General features: G+C 27.2%; 1 protein-coding gene across 2 annotated transcripts in view; it reads right to left on the reverse strand.

Annotated features, from left to right (window-relative positions):
* The window catches only part of LOC100197954 (protein transport protein Sec31A), a 102,849-nt gene that overhangs the window by 73,663 nt on the left and 9,673 nt on the right, over positions 1 to 19,513 (reverse strand). For both annotated transcript variants that reach the window (XM_065813433.1, XM_065813432.1), the window contains exons 4-6: positions 18,777 to 19,212; positions 18,088 to 18,174; positions 6,709 to 6,764 (exon numbers count right to left, since the gene is read on the reverse strand). In XM_065813433.1, coding sequence (XP_065669505.1) covers positions 6,709 to 6,764; positions 18,088 to 18,174; positions 18,777 to 19,212 — 579 coding nt within the window. The remainder of the gene's footprint in view (positions 1 to 6,708; positions 6,765 to 18,087; positions 18,175 to 18,776; positions 19,213 to 19,513) is intronic.

Below are 19,513 nucleotides of genomic sequence, written 5' to 3' on the forward strand. Positions count from 1 at the left end.
TTATATTTTGTACCCGAATGACATCATCTACAATCTGATTCTATTATCACATCTCCCAGGTCTACGTAACTGGATGTCTCTGTTGGTCTTTTTTTGTGATCTTTGTGTTGCATAAACAATTTTGAAAAATTTCTTCAAAAAGATGAAGTTCCACATAGATGTCTATTTCAGAATAACTTCATCAATAATGTTTTATGCACATAATTAAAAAAAAAGAAAAAAAAATTTAAGAGTGATTTTATTATGGGGTTTTTCTTTTGCAAAATTAAAAAAAAAAATTTTGTGCCAAAAAAAATCAACATTTAAAAAAAACTAACATGAAAATGAATTTACTAATTAAAAGATTTTTTTTTATGTAAAACAACTTTCTATACTAGATATTTTTGTAAAATAAACAAATTAGTCACTGACTATATGAAAAAATAGTTTTTACTAAAAAACCAAACTAGGTAAGAATTAGTTGTTTGAATTAGACTTTTCCAAAACAAAAATACCAAAAAAATTTTTTATGTACATTTAACAAATTCATTGGTCTCCATAAAATTTTTTAATGTTTTAGATATGACACTTTCAGGCAATTCATTGACATGTTTTAAATTTTATTTAATAAACGGCATTGCCAAATGCCAATCTGGATTTCAAAGACTGATACTTTCTTCTTTTTACAAAATGAGACTGCAAATTTTAAACAATGATAATTTTAGAGCACTAAAAGATTATTAGATAAAATTTAAAACATGTCAATAAATTGCCTAAATGTTATATCTAAAAAATCATATCTAAAACATCAAAAAACCTAATGGGGGCCAATGCATTTGTCCAAATTTACTATGTTTACATATAATTAAAAAAAAAAAAAACATTATGGTGGATAATAAATATTTCACTAAAACTATCTTTAACATTAACTAAATAGTTTTATTAAATGTTTCTTAGATTTTAGACTTGCACTAATATAACCATTATGCTTTTGAAAACCATAAGTGACAACTGCTGCTTCAATCACTTGATTTACAAATCTCTTACAAGACTGGGTATAGGGGGAAGTAAAGTAATTCCATAGAAGAATTTTTTAAATTCTTCTATGGAAATACTTATATCTCTAAATGTTTTTTTGTGAAACAATAGAATGCCCCACCTTGATTCTAAACCACATACAAAAGTATACTTGACAGGGTGGCCGCACAAAATTTTCATAAAAAAAGCAGGATATTAGAGGATTTTAGAGGAGATTTTGCATCAAATTTAGAGGATTTTTAATCTTAAAACTATAAAATTTTTTGAACAAAAATAGAGGATTTTAAAGGATTTTTTTACATAGGTTTAACGTCGATGTTTCGTCACTTGTGTGACTCTGAAAGACTTTTATAATGCCATTTTTGAAGTTGAATGATTTAGATTGGTATTAACCAGTTTTTTCATAACAGGGTATTCATAACATTATACTAAAATCAATAAATGAAACTATATTACACAAAATAATGAAAACTTATATATCTTTTATTATTTACTATTATCTTTTATTATATACTTATATATCTTTTATTAATGAATTCTTAAGTTCTACCAGTTTTGCTTTCTTACATTTCAATTCACAGAAAATACTTTGTCGATGCTCTTTTCAAGGCATTACATTTGGATAAGATACATTGTTCTTTTTTTCTGCCTCAAATTTCATACGCATCTTTTTGAAGCTGGATAATAGTTTTTTCCAAAGAGACAACCTTAACATTTATTTCTTGAATTTCTAAAGTAATCTTAATCTCTTTTTCATTCTTCTCCTTGCTCAATTTGATTTTAGATTTATGAACAAGTGATTGTTGATACTTTTGATGAGAAGATTTCACATAAGATAACAAATTCTTTGACATGGGAAAACTGTGAGATTCAAAGTTTTTTCGTTTCATATAGTCCAATATTATTCGTTGAGAAATAAGACTTTCCATGTCAAGATTTTCAAAAAGAAGCATTTTGTTTTCAGTAAATCCTCGCTCAACAGTTGCTTGACTATGAGATAGAACTAAAACTATTTTGGCAACAGGCCAAAGGGATTTATAGTTAGGATCTGAACCAATGTGCTTCCAGAGAAATGAGTCCAACCAATCTTTAGATTCATCAAATTCTTTGAATAATTCTAATGTTAATAATTTTATGTTAGCCTTAACAAAATTGGACAAAAATTTTGAATACTCTTGTTTGGTTTTCATTGCGGTTTCAGAAGTCAGTTTTTTCAAACCAACAAGGATTTTATCTAATAAAGCTGTTGATAACTCTGCCAGTTCTAACATAACTTTAGTAGACAAACAAGAAGTACATTGAACAAGATTATTTTTTAATATACTTTTTTCTGTAAAATGTGCACATAAATTAGACAAGAACTGTAAAGCGCCACACTGAAGATTGCGTAAATGACTAACGCTCAACTTTCCTTTTTTTTTTCAAAACTTTGATATCATGTTTTATAGCAAAACCAAGATCAACAGACTCCAACAACACTTGATTAACTTTACCAGTAAAGTTAAATTAGAGCAGCATATATACATAGTTTGCTTTTTCTAAAACATCCTTCTTCGAAAAGCAGCTGCATAAATTATGAAGGACGTTGTCTAGTGACTTGGTAAGAAATGGCACCATTGGATTGTCAGTTTGAAAAATGATTAGGAAATCATTTAATGATGTTGCAATTTCCTTAAAAAATCTAAGTTTAAGTGGTATGGTGACATCTTCCACAACTTTAGCAAGACAATCATAGCTGGTGTTTTGTCCAGGTTTTCCATTTCCAGGTTGCTTCAATTTTGGTAAGTCTTTCCAAAACTTTACAACTTCAATTATCTTAGGCCAAACCATTTAGGCACATTTGGAAACATTACTATCTTCAATCCAACTGTGTGCGCAGAATTTAAGAGGGTAATTTGAAAAAGTAGCAGCTGTTATACATTCATAGTCAGCTCAGCGAGAAGGAGACTCATCAAATATTTTATGCAGAGAAAAAAGTAGTTTCCTAATGTTCCAGTCACTAGTCTTTTCCCCAGTTTGGAAAGAACGATAAAGGGTATGGAGACTACATGTTCCAAAAAAAGGATCAAGTAAATCTTTTTATCAGAAGAAACTTGGAGAACTTTACTACGATCCAAAGAACTTAAACAATTATTAAATTTTGAAAAAACATCACCAGCACATTACCTAAGAACTCCAATAAGATGTTTTTACTTCATTTTCTGTGTCATCCCAAAAGCGAACATGTAGATCCATTTGACTCTTTTTAGAAATTTTGTTATAACGGTTGATGCGGAAGTTATCAGACAAATCCTAATTTCATTATTTGAGCATAATAATTAGTTTTTGTGCTTTTATGCCTAGGCATAAACGTTCTATAAAATATAAACTTTATTATTAGAAACACAATTATTCAAAATAAGGTTAAATGCAGCTGAACGAGAATCTTTTCAAAAAGCGACTAAAAATGTTTTTTGTAAATAAACCTAAAATTAAAAATAAAAAAATCATAAATCATTTTGAAAAGGAAGGATTTGCTCGAAGTACAATATATGATAACCTAAAAAGACTTGAAACTGTTCAATCGTTTTCTGATAGAAAGCACCCTGGTCGTCCGACATCCTGGACTAGAGAAAAGAAAGCCAAATTAACGAGACTTGTCAACAATCGAAAAGGGGTCAGTCAGAGAAAAATAGGTATTAAATTCAGTGTAAATCAATCGACAATTGGTCGTCAAATGAAAAAAAATGAATATTAAATATAGAAAACGGGAAAAGACTCCAAAATACACTATAGAACAACAAATAAAGGCAAAGAAAAGAAGCAGGAAACTAGTTAACCAACTCTATAACACAAAATCGCTTCTAGTCATCAATGACGAAAAATACTTTTGTTTTGCAGGGGACAACATGCCTGGAAATTCTGGATACTACACAAACAACAAAAAGACATGCCCAGAAAGTGTTCATTGTATAAGAAAAGAGAAATTTCCAAAAAAAATTATCAATCTGGATAACCATATCTGACCGTGGTATGTCCGAGCCATTGTTTCGCACTTCCAAGGCTGTAACGATCAATTCATCAATCTATATTAATGAATGTTTAAAAAAACAACTTCTTCCATTTATTCACAAGTATCATGGAGACTTTAACTATTTATTTTGGCCAGATTTAGCAAGTTCTCATTATTCTAAAGATTCTCTAAATTGGATGGACCAATATGTCTATTACGTTGATAAAGAATCCAATCCTCCAAATGTGCCTCAAGCACGATCAATTGAGAATTTTTGGGGACATTTTGCACAGAAGGTTTACGAGGGAGATTAGCAAGCTTCAACAGAGCAAGTTTTGATTGATCGCATTAAACTAAAACTACAAGAAATTGATTTAAACTTTTAAAGAGCAAAATTGAGATCAATTCCAGATGGTGGTGTTTTTTCATATAAAAAATAATATATTTTTATTAAAAGATAAATGCTTTATTTTAAAAAAATATAATAGTAGTTTGTTTTTTTATTAATAAATAAGTTATTGACGTTTTTATTTTGTCCAATAACTTCCGCATCACCCGTTAAGATTCATCAAATAATGTAGTATAATAGGGAACTTTGTTCAATTCGTTTAGCATCGTTTCTTTAACAAAAGGGGCAACACCGTGACATAAAATGTAACTGCATTTTATTTTTCCACAAGTGAAACTTTGAGCAATTTGACTGTCTGGAAACATGGAGCAGAACAGCTTACTTTTTGATTCTGAAGAACGATAAGAATATTTACATTTCAAAACTTCTAGTGACCAAATTACCTCTGCATTTAAAGTCTGATCTCTTGACATCATATCAATCAAATTTGTTTGCTTTTGAGTTGTTTTCTGTTCTGGTGGATTAGTTCCTTCAGATAGCCTTTTAAAAAAACTTGTCTTACAGCTATTAGATGGGCATCTTTCCACATGTTTCTTCCCTTTAGCATGCTGCTTTATATTTTCTATTCCACTGTTTGCAATGCTAAAGGACTTAAAACAAACTTTACAAAATGCACTTGTTTCATCTTTTTTATCTTTTTGCATTTAAACTCCTCTTCAATATGTCACAAGTCTTGAAATTTACTTTTATACTTAATTATTTCTACTTTTCTAAACAAAACAAATTCTTTATGGTAGACATTAGAAAATAACTACATTCAAATCAATTTCTACACTGAAATAAACTCTTTAAAATGTTATAAGAATAAAAAAACATTTTCAAAAATGTACTACTGTAACTAATATAAATGTACTACTGTAACTAATATAAATGTACTACTGTAACTAATATAAATGTACTACTGTAACTAATATTTAGTTAGTATATAAATGTTAGTACTGTAATAACTAAAATAAAAATCTGCTAATCGAAAAAAATACAAATATTATTTTTTAATAAAAATAACATTTTTAATAAAAATATGTTTATTTTTAATATTTCTAAAAAGTTAGTGTACCTGACTTTTTAGAAATATTAAAAATAAAAAAATAGGAGTTAGAGGAGATTTGATCACATTTTCAACTTTTTAGAGAATAAAAGAGGACTTTAGAGGAGATTTTTAAAAAAAGAGGACTTTAGAGGATTATAGAGGAGCTTCACCCTGCTTGAACCATAAACTGAGAAAGATTTTTTGTATTATTAAAGTATTGTCATAGGGTTGCTTGACCTATTGTAAGCCACCTGCTGCAGCAAAAACTGCCACATTTTGGTTAAAAAGCAAAAGATTTAAGGGACCTGATTCAAAACAAGAAACTAACTTGTAGCTCAGTGAAGTGTCAGTTGACTTTTAATCAGAGGATCAATCTGACTAATAGGTTTAAACCTTTTTGATTTTTTTGGTTAATATGCTTTGATTATAGTCATCTTATGGGCCCATTACATCCATCTTTGGAGTTTTTAGGTCTAGAGGTTAAGATTTGCAAATAGTTGCTTTAAAGACACTTGTATGCAACATGCAAATTGACCAAAAACAATTTTTTCAATGCCTCTAGAACAAATGAATAAAATGTGAACTCTTCATCAACACAAAGTAATATATTGCACCTACATTTTATCTACCAATTTTAACTTTTTATAGTACATCTCAATGTAGGAACTTCAGTTTCTAACCAATCTTTTCCTCCTCCAAAGTATTTAGTCAAATTAGTTATAGAGAAACTTCTAGATTTAATTTTGAATTTTTTATAACACAATATTTTAATTTTAACTTGTTTCTTTTTTGCTGTAAAACTAAAAACATTAAAAACATAGTATAAAATTACAAGAAAAATTCAACTAAAATATTTTAGTTGTCATCTTTTAAAATAACTCCACTACTAATACTAAGCAAATACTTAATACTGTGCTCGATTATAAATAACAAGTACTTAGTACTGTGCTCTATTATAAATAGATTACAATTAGAACTTGATTACAAAAGATTACAATGAGAACTTAATTAAAAATTTAAAAGATTTAAGTTAAAGTAAATTTTTGTTAAAGCTTTGTTGTAAATATGTAGTTTTTATCATTTTTTTACATTTTTCAAATTGATTTTTATAAAAAATTTTGAGTTAAATATTGCAACTTATAACCTTAACGAAATCACTCCCCAAATACTCTTTTTAAATAAGATTTTGTATAATGTACCCTAAATGTACATTTAAATCAGCATATTTACATTGATATGTATAAGAAAATCACAACTAACCTTGAATGACCCTCCAACACTTTTATTGGGGAAGATGCAAACCTTAAGTCCCACATCTATAAGAAGTGCTATAAACATTCAGTTTTTCTTAAACATTTTAAAAACTATAGCAATATAAACTTTAACTAAAAACAAATTAAATTTAAATTAAAAATTGTTTAACATTTATTTATTTTAATTTAAATAGAAAAAATAAGCTAATAAAAAAAACTTAGATAAAAAAAATAACTTAATAGAGAAAAAAATCAATTACCTAAATACTAGAATACATTAACTCTCGTAAAAGTATAATTTTATCATAAATATAAACCACTTTTTTTTTCCTTTACTTTTAGATATTAATTAGAAAAAATTAAAAATTCTTGTGTAAACTACATCAAATACAAAGACTGAGTTTCAAATTGAATTTTTTTTTCCTTACAAAGTGTTTTGTTTTTTTTTTTGTAAAAAATACTGATATTTTTTGTAGTGCTTGAGATTATATTTTAACTTTACGAATGGCTTACAACTTGTCAACTTTATAATATATGTTAATTTATACTACAACAATTGTTTTGTTTTTAGTTTTTTTGCTTTAAGCAGAATCTTAGCATTATAAATGTGAATATAAATATTTTATAACTATAATAAAGTTATAATAGAATTAGTAAAAAAAAAAGAAATTCTTCTTTTCTTTTGTAACACAGATATGCAGTACAGAGAGTTTTTTTTCCAAAAATTCTTGGTGTGAAATACTGTGTGATATCACTATAGCATTAATGACAATATGGTTAAGTTCGCAAAGTTGTTTATAAAAGAAAACCATTACTGTTGTAACTGTTGTACTGTTGTAAAATGAAAAACCCAAAAAGGCATTTGCATTTTTGTATGTGATTTTTTATTTTTATTTGTTTAAGCAATTAAATGCTGGGACTTAAAGCAATATGCATACTATTATGATTTTCTTAAAAAACATTTATAGCAAAAATATTTTTAACATATTTTAGGATACCTGAATAAGTTAAATATATATATTTTGATCATTTTATTTTTTTTTCGTAATAATATCACTAAAGTTTGAAAATAAACAACAATTTTCAAAACACTATCCTTTATCTAGAAATAATTGATGATTGCCATTTCTCATCAAAAATATATTATATATGAGTTGTAGAAGTATAATATTTCACTTTAAATACTCACAAGCAATTTATTTTCTTAAAAATATCTACATGAAATTAACAAATTTGCAACTTCTGTGCATAACTTCCATGAGTGATCATTCATGAACTGCGTTTAAACAATTGCTGTAACTCTATGATACAATCCTGTAACTTTCTGGAAAGCTTTACTAATGTTTAAAACATTATTTAAAAAATATATATAATGCTAAAACTTATATTTTACAAGAAATTAAAGTTTATTTATCTAGTAACTAAAATTTGAGTTTTTCTGTTCTGTGCGTGATTCCGCTTCAAGCTTAATTTATTCTTTGTTAACATTACTAATATAAATCATTTTTTGTTTACAAAATATTTATATAGGTTAGAATTGAATGAGAGCAAATTGGAGATCCCTAGTTTTATTATTATAAAAATAATAGACAAAACATATACGTGTTTCTGTGTGTGATTTTTTGGAAATGACCAAAAGTCAATTGAAATAGTTTATTTAAAATAAGCCAATAATTGTGTAATGAAATATTTTTTTAAAGGCATGGCTAAAGCAAACAAAAAAAAATTAATAAAGAGCGCCAAATGAAATGGAAATATTTTTAATTAGATTGTTAATTATTGATGATTGATAATTAATGTAGTTCAAGGTGATGACAAGAAGAAAGTGCTATAATTTTGTTTAGAATAAAAGAATGTCCTAACAAGTAAAAAAGAAAGTTCTGATGTTTTGAATTATATATTTCTTGAATATTAAAATGACTAATACACTAAAGACATTTTTCTGACAGATTTATTAATTCTACGTATAATATAAAGTTAAAAATTCCTTTCCATTATTCTACATATAATTTTACTTAGTTTTAGACTTTTTAGCTGCTTTTTCTTTCAAATTTTCTAGCCAAATTCGCTTTCTTTTCTGTTTCTCAGACTCTTTTTCAGCTTTTTTTCTCTTTCTTTATTGCTTTTTCTCAAATCTCTGTCTTTCTAATTCTTCTTTAGCTCTCTTTTCCTCCTCTAATCTAGCAATATATTTGTCAGGTGTAATGACTAATGAAACTTTTGTTGCTTGTTTTGGTACTTTTTTACTTTTTTAATTCTTCTGGACTAACAAATATTGATTCGAAAACATTGTCATTTGCTTGCAAAGATCCTTGAACTGGTGCTAAAGCTGTCTCATCATATTCAATTGTTGATTTTCAATTCATTATTTTAAATTCAATGGAATTTCCTCTAATGGAATTTCTAGAACCATGTTCTTTTCTCAAGTTGTGGGATCAACACCCTCTATTTTGTCCATTTTCTTTTGCAATATGAAAGTAAACTCAGTCCAATGGTTGTGCAAAATGGGTGTAATTAGATGGCAAGCAAATGATGACAATACTATTTCCTCTCCAAAATTGTCCCAAATCTAAGGTCAAATATCATTTGTGGCTATCTATAAAAAGAATTATTGGCAGTAGGACATTATTTTTCCTTAAAAATTCAATGAAAGGTCCAGTTATATAATCGTAAAATATTTGGGACATCTGTTAACCTTTGGCTGATTTACCCATAACCCAATCTTTAGGAAAGTCAGCTGCAATTTCTGGTGGAATTTGCCGTTCATATGGATACAAAACCAAAGATGGTGCAAATAAATTACTTGCATTTACTGTTATCATAACTAAGAAATTTTCTTTATCGCTATTTGCAGTGATGTTATACAGTCATTTGTTTTTTTGTCCAATTGCATTTTTAATAGATGGACACAGACATCAAAAGATGACTCATCAAGGTTCCAAATTCGATTAGAATCCTCAAACATAGACAATAAATCATTTTTATCCATATACTCTGTTATTTTTTAGAACCACATTTTAATATCTTGTTTGGAAACAAGTGTTCTTTGTTTTGAAAGTGTCTAAACCTTTTGAATCAAAAGTGTTGAATGTTTATTGAAAAAATTGCGTGACCAACGAGTGTCAGTTACTTTTTGGTCAAGATTCATTTTATGTGCTAAAATAGATGCACCCTAAAGAAGAAGTTTCTTTGTAACTGACATACCAACATTGGCCATATCAATCAGCTAATTTTTAATTTTAACCTCTACGGTTTTATCAAAAATTGTCTTATTGAAAAAGGTAGAGAAAATAGGGGGGGGGGGGGTTCATATAATTATATATATTAAATTTCTATTATATTCTATCTATTATAGTAACAAATATAAAAATATTACTTAAGAAGATGGCTGGTTCAGAGAAAGCAACACGCTCAACTACAAATGTTTGGCTAGTTGGACATATTTTCTCAACTATAGATGGGCCGAGTCCGTTGCCAACAAGTGGTGTTGCCCTATGTAGAGTTTTTTATAAAATGATAATCAAAAAGTCAACTCTTTCAATATCCTGCAACACAGTAGCAGATGAAGTTATGATTTTCTGGTTTAAAGCTAATATTCCAACTATAGCAAAACCTCATGTAGTTGCTAAACTAAAGAGTATTCAGAAGCAACATGTCCAAGTGTCTAAGCACAGAAGTAGAAAATCAGCTACTCAACATAGCTATCAAGAAAAATTCACTGCCGAGATGTATACACTTTTTGATATTGCCCATGGTGAATGGCATTGTCTCATCAAGATAAATGAAGATAAACAATTTCTGATAGACCAGAGAGGTCCCCGAAAGATGTTAACGACATCAGAAGACTTAATGTATAAGAAAGCAGTTATAAAATACAGAAAACGCAAGCTTGAAGAAAAAAGGCGCTTTGAACAACATAAAGAAAGTAAGATTATATCTACAGATACATTAATGAATAGCAATTCAGATTACTCTTTGGATGAAAATTCTGACTGCGATATGTCAATTCAAACACAAAAAGCTTTTAATCGTCCAAATAATTCAAAACATTCTACTATGGGCACTAGTCATCTCTTGATTACAACATCCAAACATTGTATTCTTGACAATCAACTCTTTCATGCAGCATTAGACTGAACAAAAAATAACACCACGACAAGCAATGATGGTTGTCACACCAGCCCTAGCTGCAATCGGTATTGATGTAAATAAACTAACACTTTTATATTTCACTTTAATGGAAGCTCGAACTACATCCCGTGAATCTCTTGCAATAGCAGTATAAAAAAATTTTCAACCCTTGGTTCCGCTAGTTGCTCATTGTGATGGTAAAATGTTGTCGAATGTTGCTAGAACCAGACATGAATGTCTGCCAATTGTTGTATCTGGCTTGGATATTGAGAAATTATTAGGGATCCCTGAGATACCTGCTGGTACTGGCGCTCTAATGGGACAAAAGGTAGTTGAGTTCATTCATGAATGGCCTGGCATTGAGGAGCATCTTGCAGGTCTTTGCTTTGACATAACTGCAAGTAATACAGGAAGTCATAATGGGGCAATAACTGTCAATAGGCAATAACAAGTAATACAGGAAGTCATAATGGGGCAATACAGAAGTCAATGAATTGAAGAGTTTTGTTTTTAGCCTGTCGACATCATGTTCTTGAAATCTGTGCAAATGCAGTGTTTGATGCATTTTTTGTTTCAAAAGGACCAAACATTGAACTTTTTGGTAATTTGAAAAAGAGTGGCTTGCATCTTGAAAATCCGATGTGGTGGAAAATTTGAAAAAATACTTAAAGGAAACGCAACCACATGATGATTATAAAGAATTTGGAAGACTAGCTCTTCTCCTTTTGGGAGAAAATAATGATACAACTATTTGCATTCTTGGGGCTTACCATTGTGCAAGATGGATTGCTAAAGGTATATACTGTTTAAAAATTTCTGGTTTTTGTCATCAGTTAAATATCACAGAGAAAGAAATTAGGATTTTGAGAAGAATATGTCTCTTCATAACCACAATATATGCATGTTTCTGGTTTTCAGCACCTTTCACAACAGAAACACCTTCTTTTAAAATTAATTGAGAGCTATTGTCGTTGTTGTAGTTGACAGCAAAGTTGCAAATGTTGCAAAAATTAAAATTAAACTTCAGTTATTTAAGTGAAGATCTAGCTGCTCTCCCAGTGATAAAATTTCTGTTGAAGAGAAAATGGATATTGTAAATGCCTTACAAAAAGAACCATTGCCAGGTGACAATAGAAGACTTGCTCCGAACAAGATTTATACATTCTCTAAACTTTCTATAGCTAACTTTGTTACACGACACCCAATGAACTTGTTTGACTCTCTCAATCTACCAAAAGAATTCTTAACATCATCTCCTAAAACTTGGGCTAATTGACTACAAGTCTGCTTGTAAAATAGTTTGCGCCATGAAAGTAGTTAATGACTGTGCAGAACAGGCAGTTAAATTAGCCATAGAATTTAATGAAGTTTTGACAAAAAATGACAACCAACGTCAGCTTCTCTACCAAGTAGTTGAGTATCATAGAACCAGGTTTGATTAAATTATGTATTATTTCATCCAAATAGTTTTAAAATTTGTTATTTGTGATATGATTTCTTGAATGCTTAAGAAAAATTTTAACTCTTTTAAAAGTTTCATTACCGATATTTTTTGTTATTTCTAAATTTATAAATTTCAATTATGGCTGAGGTAGAAATGGCTGGTAGAGGGACACCATTTGGGGCATATGGGCCCCTGGTACTCACAATTAAAAAAACTGAAGAAATGTTAAAAAAGGACCTTTTTTAAGTACTTATAACAGTTTTTTGTATCTTTACCGCCTTCCCCTTGCCCTAAGTTACCCCCACTATATACATTCATACACTTGTCGTCACCCTAAAAGTAAAACTGGTGCATGTAACACTGGCAATAGTTTGTTTTAATACATTTCAGTAATTTATCATTTTCAAAAAAAACAGGTCTCAAAAGGGCTTAAGAAACAGGTCTGGGTCCTGGCGCCCTGAGGGTGCAGCGTGGAAATAGGTCACTGCTATATACATTTGTTTTATTGTTATCACCCTAATAAGTAAAACTGATGCATGTAACAGTGGCACAAACTGATTTTAATAGATTTCTGAAACATATTATTTTAGACAAAAACGGGTCTCAAAAGGGCTTAAAAAACAGGTCCAAGACCTATCATTTCTAGGGTGGAGTCTGAGAATAGGTCATTGCTATATACATTCTTATAATTTTTATAACCCTAATAAGTAAAACTGATGCATGTAAAAATAACACTGACTGATTTTAATACATTTTAGAAATATGTCATTTTAGACAAAAACGGGGTTCTGAAGGGGTTACAAAGCAGGTGTGGTCCCCACTTCCCATTATCAGTTTGCAAAATAAAATTATCTGTGAACTTTTCTTATTGAATCTCACCAAATAAGAGGGTGTGCGATATCAAATTCAAAGAAAGAAAAAACCGCCCTTATATATATATTATATATTATATATTATATATATATATATATATATATATATATATATATATATATATATATATATATATAAATATATATATATGTATATAATATAATATAATATATATATATATAGTATAATATAATATATATATATAATATAATATTGTGTATATATATATAATATTGTGTATATATATATATATATATATATATATATATATATATATATATATATATATATATATATATATATATATATATATATATATATATATATATATATATATATATATATATATATATATATATATAATATGGAAAAAACAACTTTACTAATTGCCAGTGTCAAATTGGGAAAGAAGGAATCTGTTTTTATGTTTACACCTGGCATACAACTGTATTTAACTTTGACTGTTTGTTTTATAATTAAATTTTTATTTTAGATTTTAGTGAACAGAAAATTACCTTTATTAACTACAAACGAAAAATAGGGAATTTAACAAAATTTTCTGATTATAATTTTTTTATCGATGTTTTTTTATAAAATGAACATTATTTTTGAAATTTTTATATAATTTTGCTTTGTTTGAGACCCAACATGAAAAGCTTTTTTTTTAATAATATTAGGGACCTATTTAATGTTCTAGGGTCAGCAGCAACCCCTTAAAATATATTTTATTCAAAAAAATTTTAAATTCAGCATTTTTTTATTATATACAACATATTTAGGGGGTGCCAGCAGTCATTTTTAAAAAAAGTTGTTTTTAGAACCACCCTAGTCTGTATTAATTTTAGAAAGAATACCTTTACTAATTCTATCAACTTCATTTTAAGCAGGATTCAATAAACAAACAGTATGGTTGTTTTTAAAATTATCTTTATGGTCTTTTAAAGAAATAAAACAATTGTATTAACGTATTAATGTCAATTTTATTGAAAACTTCATGATTTTTCAAAAGACATTTACCTTCTATATTTATTTTATTTATTATTTTTGAGTTAATTTGTAGCTTGATGTGATGGCATTTCTTAACAAGTGGTTATAATCATTTTTAGATAAATTGCAAAGATTGAATGTTTTATTAGCATATGTATAGGTTAGATTAGATTTTTGAATATTGTCTATATCTTGTTTTAGTTTATTTTGGAAACTGCTGTGCACTTTTCGAAACTTAATGTGTTTTATAATATCAATAAACTTAATGTGTTTTACAATATCAGGTCAATTTTACAATATCAGATCTTTCTCAAAAGCTAGCATATCTATAATTTGTTTTGGATGATTATATGTTTTTAATCCGTAGTTATAATAAAAATTGTTCTATTTGAACTCTTGTTTAAAAAGAAAAACGCTTTCCATCGCATTCTTTTAATTAATATTTTAGTTTTGTCCAATAATTGTATTTTTAAGTTAACATTTCAATACCATCCATTAAAGAATGGATGGTATTGAAATGTTATTGACTGAATATCTAAAGTTTATTTTTTCTATCACATCTGAGACTTAAGTAGAGTGCTCAACATATGGATTAAAATAATTGTTGTTTTGATTATGTGATAATAATCAACTCTTTAATAAATGTGATAATAATCCAAAAATAAACACTGGATATTCAGTCAAAAACATTCCGATACCATCAATTAAAGACTTCAAAATACAATTATTGGATAAAACTGAAATATTATTTAAAAAAATGCAATGGAAAGCAATTTTCTTTTTAAACAAAAGATAAATAGTTCAAATAGTTCAAACTAAAATATGAAGAAATAAAAACCCCAGTATTGTATATACGCATTGCATGGCGCATAGATTGGAACATTCTGTGTTAGACTCAATTAAGTTTGATATTTATTTAAAGAAGTTTGATGACAGCATCAATAGTTTGTTCCACTTTTACTATCATTCATCGCAGAAAGACAAAACTACACAAAAAAGCTAAACGATTTTAGTGTAGTTTTGAAAGCTAAAGGATTTTTGTGTTTTATGAAACAATTTTTATTTTATTTACATTTTGTTCGAAATATTCGAAATATTGTTAAATCACTAACAACATTATCATTGGAGATTCAGAGAGAAAAATTTTAATTTGTAAGACTTTGTGTAAAGTTGATGCAAGATTTGCTGTACTGGACACATTGAACTATGTGTATTGCAGTGGTCTTTATTCAGGGAGAAAGTTTCTAAATTGACGACAAATTCGCTGTTGAGCATTTACAGAGATATCTGTAATGCTCAACAGTGAATTTGTTTACAGAGATATCTGTAGATATAACTGAAAAATGAATCTGAATTGGCAACTATAAAATTGTTTTTTTAGAGATTATGCTAACTTTCAGTGATTCAATGGCAAGTTGGGAATGCAGTTTTTCTTGAATGAACTTAAAAAAATTTTTTTTGCAAACTAAATTAAATGACAACACCTTAGAAGATATAATGCGTATAAAGCTTGATGGCCAGTTAATTGAAGACTTTTTGCCCCATAAACATGTCAAAAATGAATTGATGCAGCAGTTGGTATTAGACATTTAGATGGCCATAATTCAAAAAGATCTGGAAAATCTTAAAAGCATTTATATAAACATAGAAACTAATGTATAAATATTAATGAGACATCATTGTGCAATTTATATTTCTTTAGTTCCTTTTATTTTAATTTCTTCACGTACATTTTTTTTATTAGTAAATAAATTCACTGTTTTGTATCATTGGATACCAGCTTACAATCATTGCATATTAATACAGCATTCTTTGTTTTGTTTGACATTAATACGGCTTCCAATTGTTTTATTACTTTAAAAGATTTTATTACTTTAAATTTTGAAAACAACCCAGCAAGTGATGAAAATGGCATTAAACTTTAAGTACCATTAAAATGTTTATTTTTTACATCTAACCTTTTATTTATTTATTGATCTATTTTATGATTATTTCATTTATATTATGATCACTCTCAAATTGAAAAAGAGTTCCTTACTATCACATAATCAAAACAACAATTATCTTTATTTTTTATTTTATTTATAAACATTTTATTAACTTTTTTAAACTACCGCAATAAAATAAATTACTGCAATAAAATAAATTACCGCAATAAAATAAATTACCGCAAAACAAGTTTAATTTACTATTAGGAAAAACAAATCTAGAAGTGTTATTTTATAAATGTATATGTACATTTCAGGCCTTGTTATGAGATTTCACTGTGTAACGAAAACGCATCACGCATTTCAAAGTAACTCAACTCAGCAAATATATTTTGCATCGTTAGAAGTTATATTGCGCCACTTGCGTATTTTCAAGTACCGCATTGTAATTAAAGTTATTTTATTAACGCGTTATATTATAGTAACGCGTTATAGCATTATATTATAGTAACACGTTATATCATACAGACAGTTTTTTTTTCTCACTATAACAAAAGTTGCAAATAAAGTCCTAGTTCTTATTTGAAAAATAATTTTTATCATTTTCAACTATGAACTAAACTTTATTTTGAAAAAAATATTTTTTTCATAAAACGTATCATAATATTTGTTTATTTTCTTATAATTTTACAGTTGGTTTTTGGTTATTTTATTAACTGTTAACAAATTTTTTTTATTTTTGTTGTGAACTCTTTTTAATAGTGTTTTTAAACAATAAAGAGCTTTATCAGTTACCGATAACATATTTATGATCATAGTTTATTTTCACAAATTAAACGAACACCATTAAAACTTTACACTATTGAATTGACGATAAACTTAAAATAAAATATCTTATTAATAAAATATTTACATCAAAATAAATTGTGCATTTTTTAAACTATTATGACAAAAAATAATTTATATATTTAAAAGCAATTTATATATTTAATTCTTTAAGATAAAATTTAAAACACTTCAACTAATTTTTAACAACATAAAAACTATTAAACAAACTGTTTCTTTAACAAAAAATCTATTAGTTTACAATTGCGGTTAAATGCTTTTGCTTACGACTTAATTTCTTCTGAATAAAGGTCACATAAACAATATCTAAAGATAATTTAAATATTCTGAAAGATAAAAGTTTTTGTCAAACGCAAAACTGCTGAACGCGTAGGCAAATCGCCTTTTTGCAAGCAAAATGCAAGCTGCTTAACGCTTTTTAACAAGGCCTGACATTTGGAATGTCTATTTTGCTTAAATTTTCGTTTTTTGTTTTTTAATATTAAATAAATAAATTTATCATTACATTTTTTATTGTCGTTTAACATTTGCCTTACAACAAAAAAGTTAAACGCATGCTTTATAAATATTTTTTAATGTTGTGTTATAAGTTACAACATGTTTTTTTTTATGCAGTGTTATAACATGTTTACAAGGAATTTAAAAAACTTTTTTAAAAAAAAAATTTCTGAATTATAAGAAAATTTCTGTTTTCACTTTTTTGATAGTGCACAATCTGTTGATTATATAAAACTGATGTAACTATTATGAAAAATTATTTTTCTTAACTAAAACTTATAAATATAAGCATAGACATTGCAAGAGTTATATTGCTTCAAGTGTAAATTCTTATATAGATATAACTGTGGCACTAATATAAGATAAAATTCAACGTGTATCATTTTTTAAGCTAAAAAGTTTTTTTATTAAATTTCTTTTATGATTTCTTTTTTTGCGCGCCATATAACAACTTTTTTTCTTCTTTTGATGGAAAAATTTTCATTTTTGATGGAAAAGTAATAATAAACGTAAAAATAAAAAATAAAATTTTTTTTTTTTTTTTTATATCATATTGCATTTGTAAATAACACTAATGTCAATAACATTTGACATTAGCGTGGTAATTATTATAATTATTATCTTTATATATATATTATATTTTTTATATACTTTATTTCATTCTCAAAAAAGAAATTACTTGAATAACTGGATATCGATCATCTTCATTTGAAATCAAAATTTGAGTAGACACATCTGGATGCCATGCAATTGATTTATAATGAAACTAATAACAAATTTTTAAAAACAGATGTTAAAAAAAATTTAAATATATATAAAAAAAAAGCATTATGCATGTTTGTATATGTGCATGTGTGTGTGTATGTGTGTGTTATACTATTATGTTTTTAAATTTAGAAAAAATTTAAAAAAAATACAAAATACTATATAAATGTTTTTATTTATTTACAAAGTTACTCCCAGCCTTGAGTAGGCACTTTTTGTGTTGAAAGTTGCTAGTGAAAAGAAAACTGTTATATGTGTGTTCCATATATGCGAGAATAAGATATTAACAATATTAAGAGTCTGTTAAAAATTATGATAGTAGTTGTTAGTCAAAAATTTTGATTGGGGAATAGTTTGAAGAATCAGAGTGATCTTTAGTGTTTTTCAAAATAGGAATGACAGCGACAAAAAAACTTAAAAAAAAATTATTTAAATAACTTTTTCTAAATGTTAAATTTTTTTTTAAAAGCAAAGAAAGAAATTCTCTGACATAAACTTCAGCATGATTTTTCATTCCTTATCACAGATGAATAATTCAATTTTATAACTAATTAACTTAAATAATAACACGAACTTTAAACTGTTAAAGAAATAATATTTTACCATTGCTGATTGATCACCAATTTTAATAATTGGCTCACTCTTTTTCAGGTCCCAAATAACAACTCTGCCAGTTGGTGTACTTGATGCTAAAATATGTTGCACTTGATTATTCCAAGCTAAGCAACTGATTTGATCTAGTGGAGTTGTTTTAGTTCCTGGAGATAGCGGTTGCTCTGGATGCTTTAGATCCCAAATGAATATTTCTGAACTGGATGATCCAGATGCTATAAGATTACTTTGAAATTTGTTTATGTCTAAAGCTTGTACAGGCCCTGTGTGATCACTTAGAGTATGAACATTACATGATTTATATTTTCTAGATATCACAGCAGATGCATCAATTACACACACATCACCACTATCTGTACCACCAACTATCAATCCATTTGAATACTCTGAAGAAAAACCAAATTCAGACCAAAGTAGTTTGTGAAACCTGAATTACAATAAAAATGTGCTCTTGAATACATAGAATAACAATATTTTATACCATAGTAAAAATGCTGATCATTGATACTGAAGAAATCGCTAGTAAGTAAAGTATATTTTTTCATTTGTACATTAGTATTTTAGGTACAGTAAAGTTGCTAGGACAATTAAAAATTTTTTGTAACCCTTTGTTTTTATAACTTATATTCATTTTAATTTTACTTTAAATTAAATAACTTTAAAACTTTAGTTCCATTAATTAAAACAATTTTAAAGTCAGAACTTATTGTTCAACTTTTAATCAATAA

The sequence above is a fragment of the Hydra vulgaris genome, chromosome 12 (assembly GCF_038396675.1).
Source record: "Hydra vulgaris chromosome 12, alternate assembly HydraT2T_AEP".
In the NCBI taxonomy this organism is placed as follows: Eukaryota; Metazoa; Cnidaria; class Hydrozoa; order Anthoathecata; family Hydridae; genus Hydra; species Hydra vulgaris.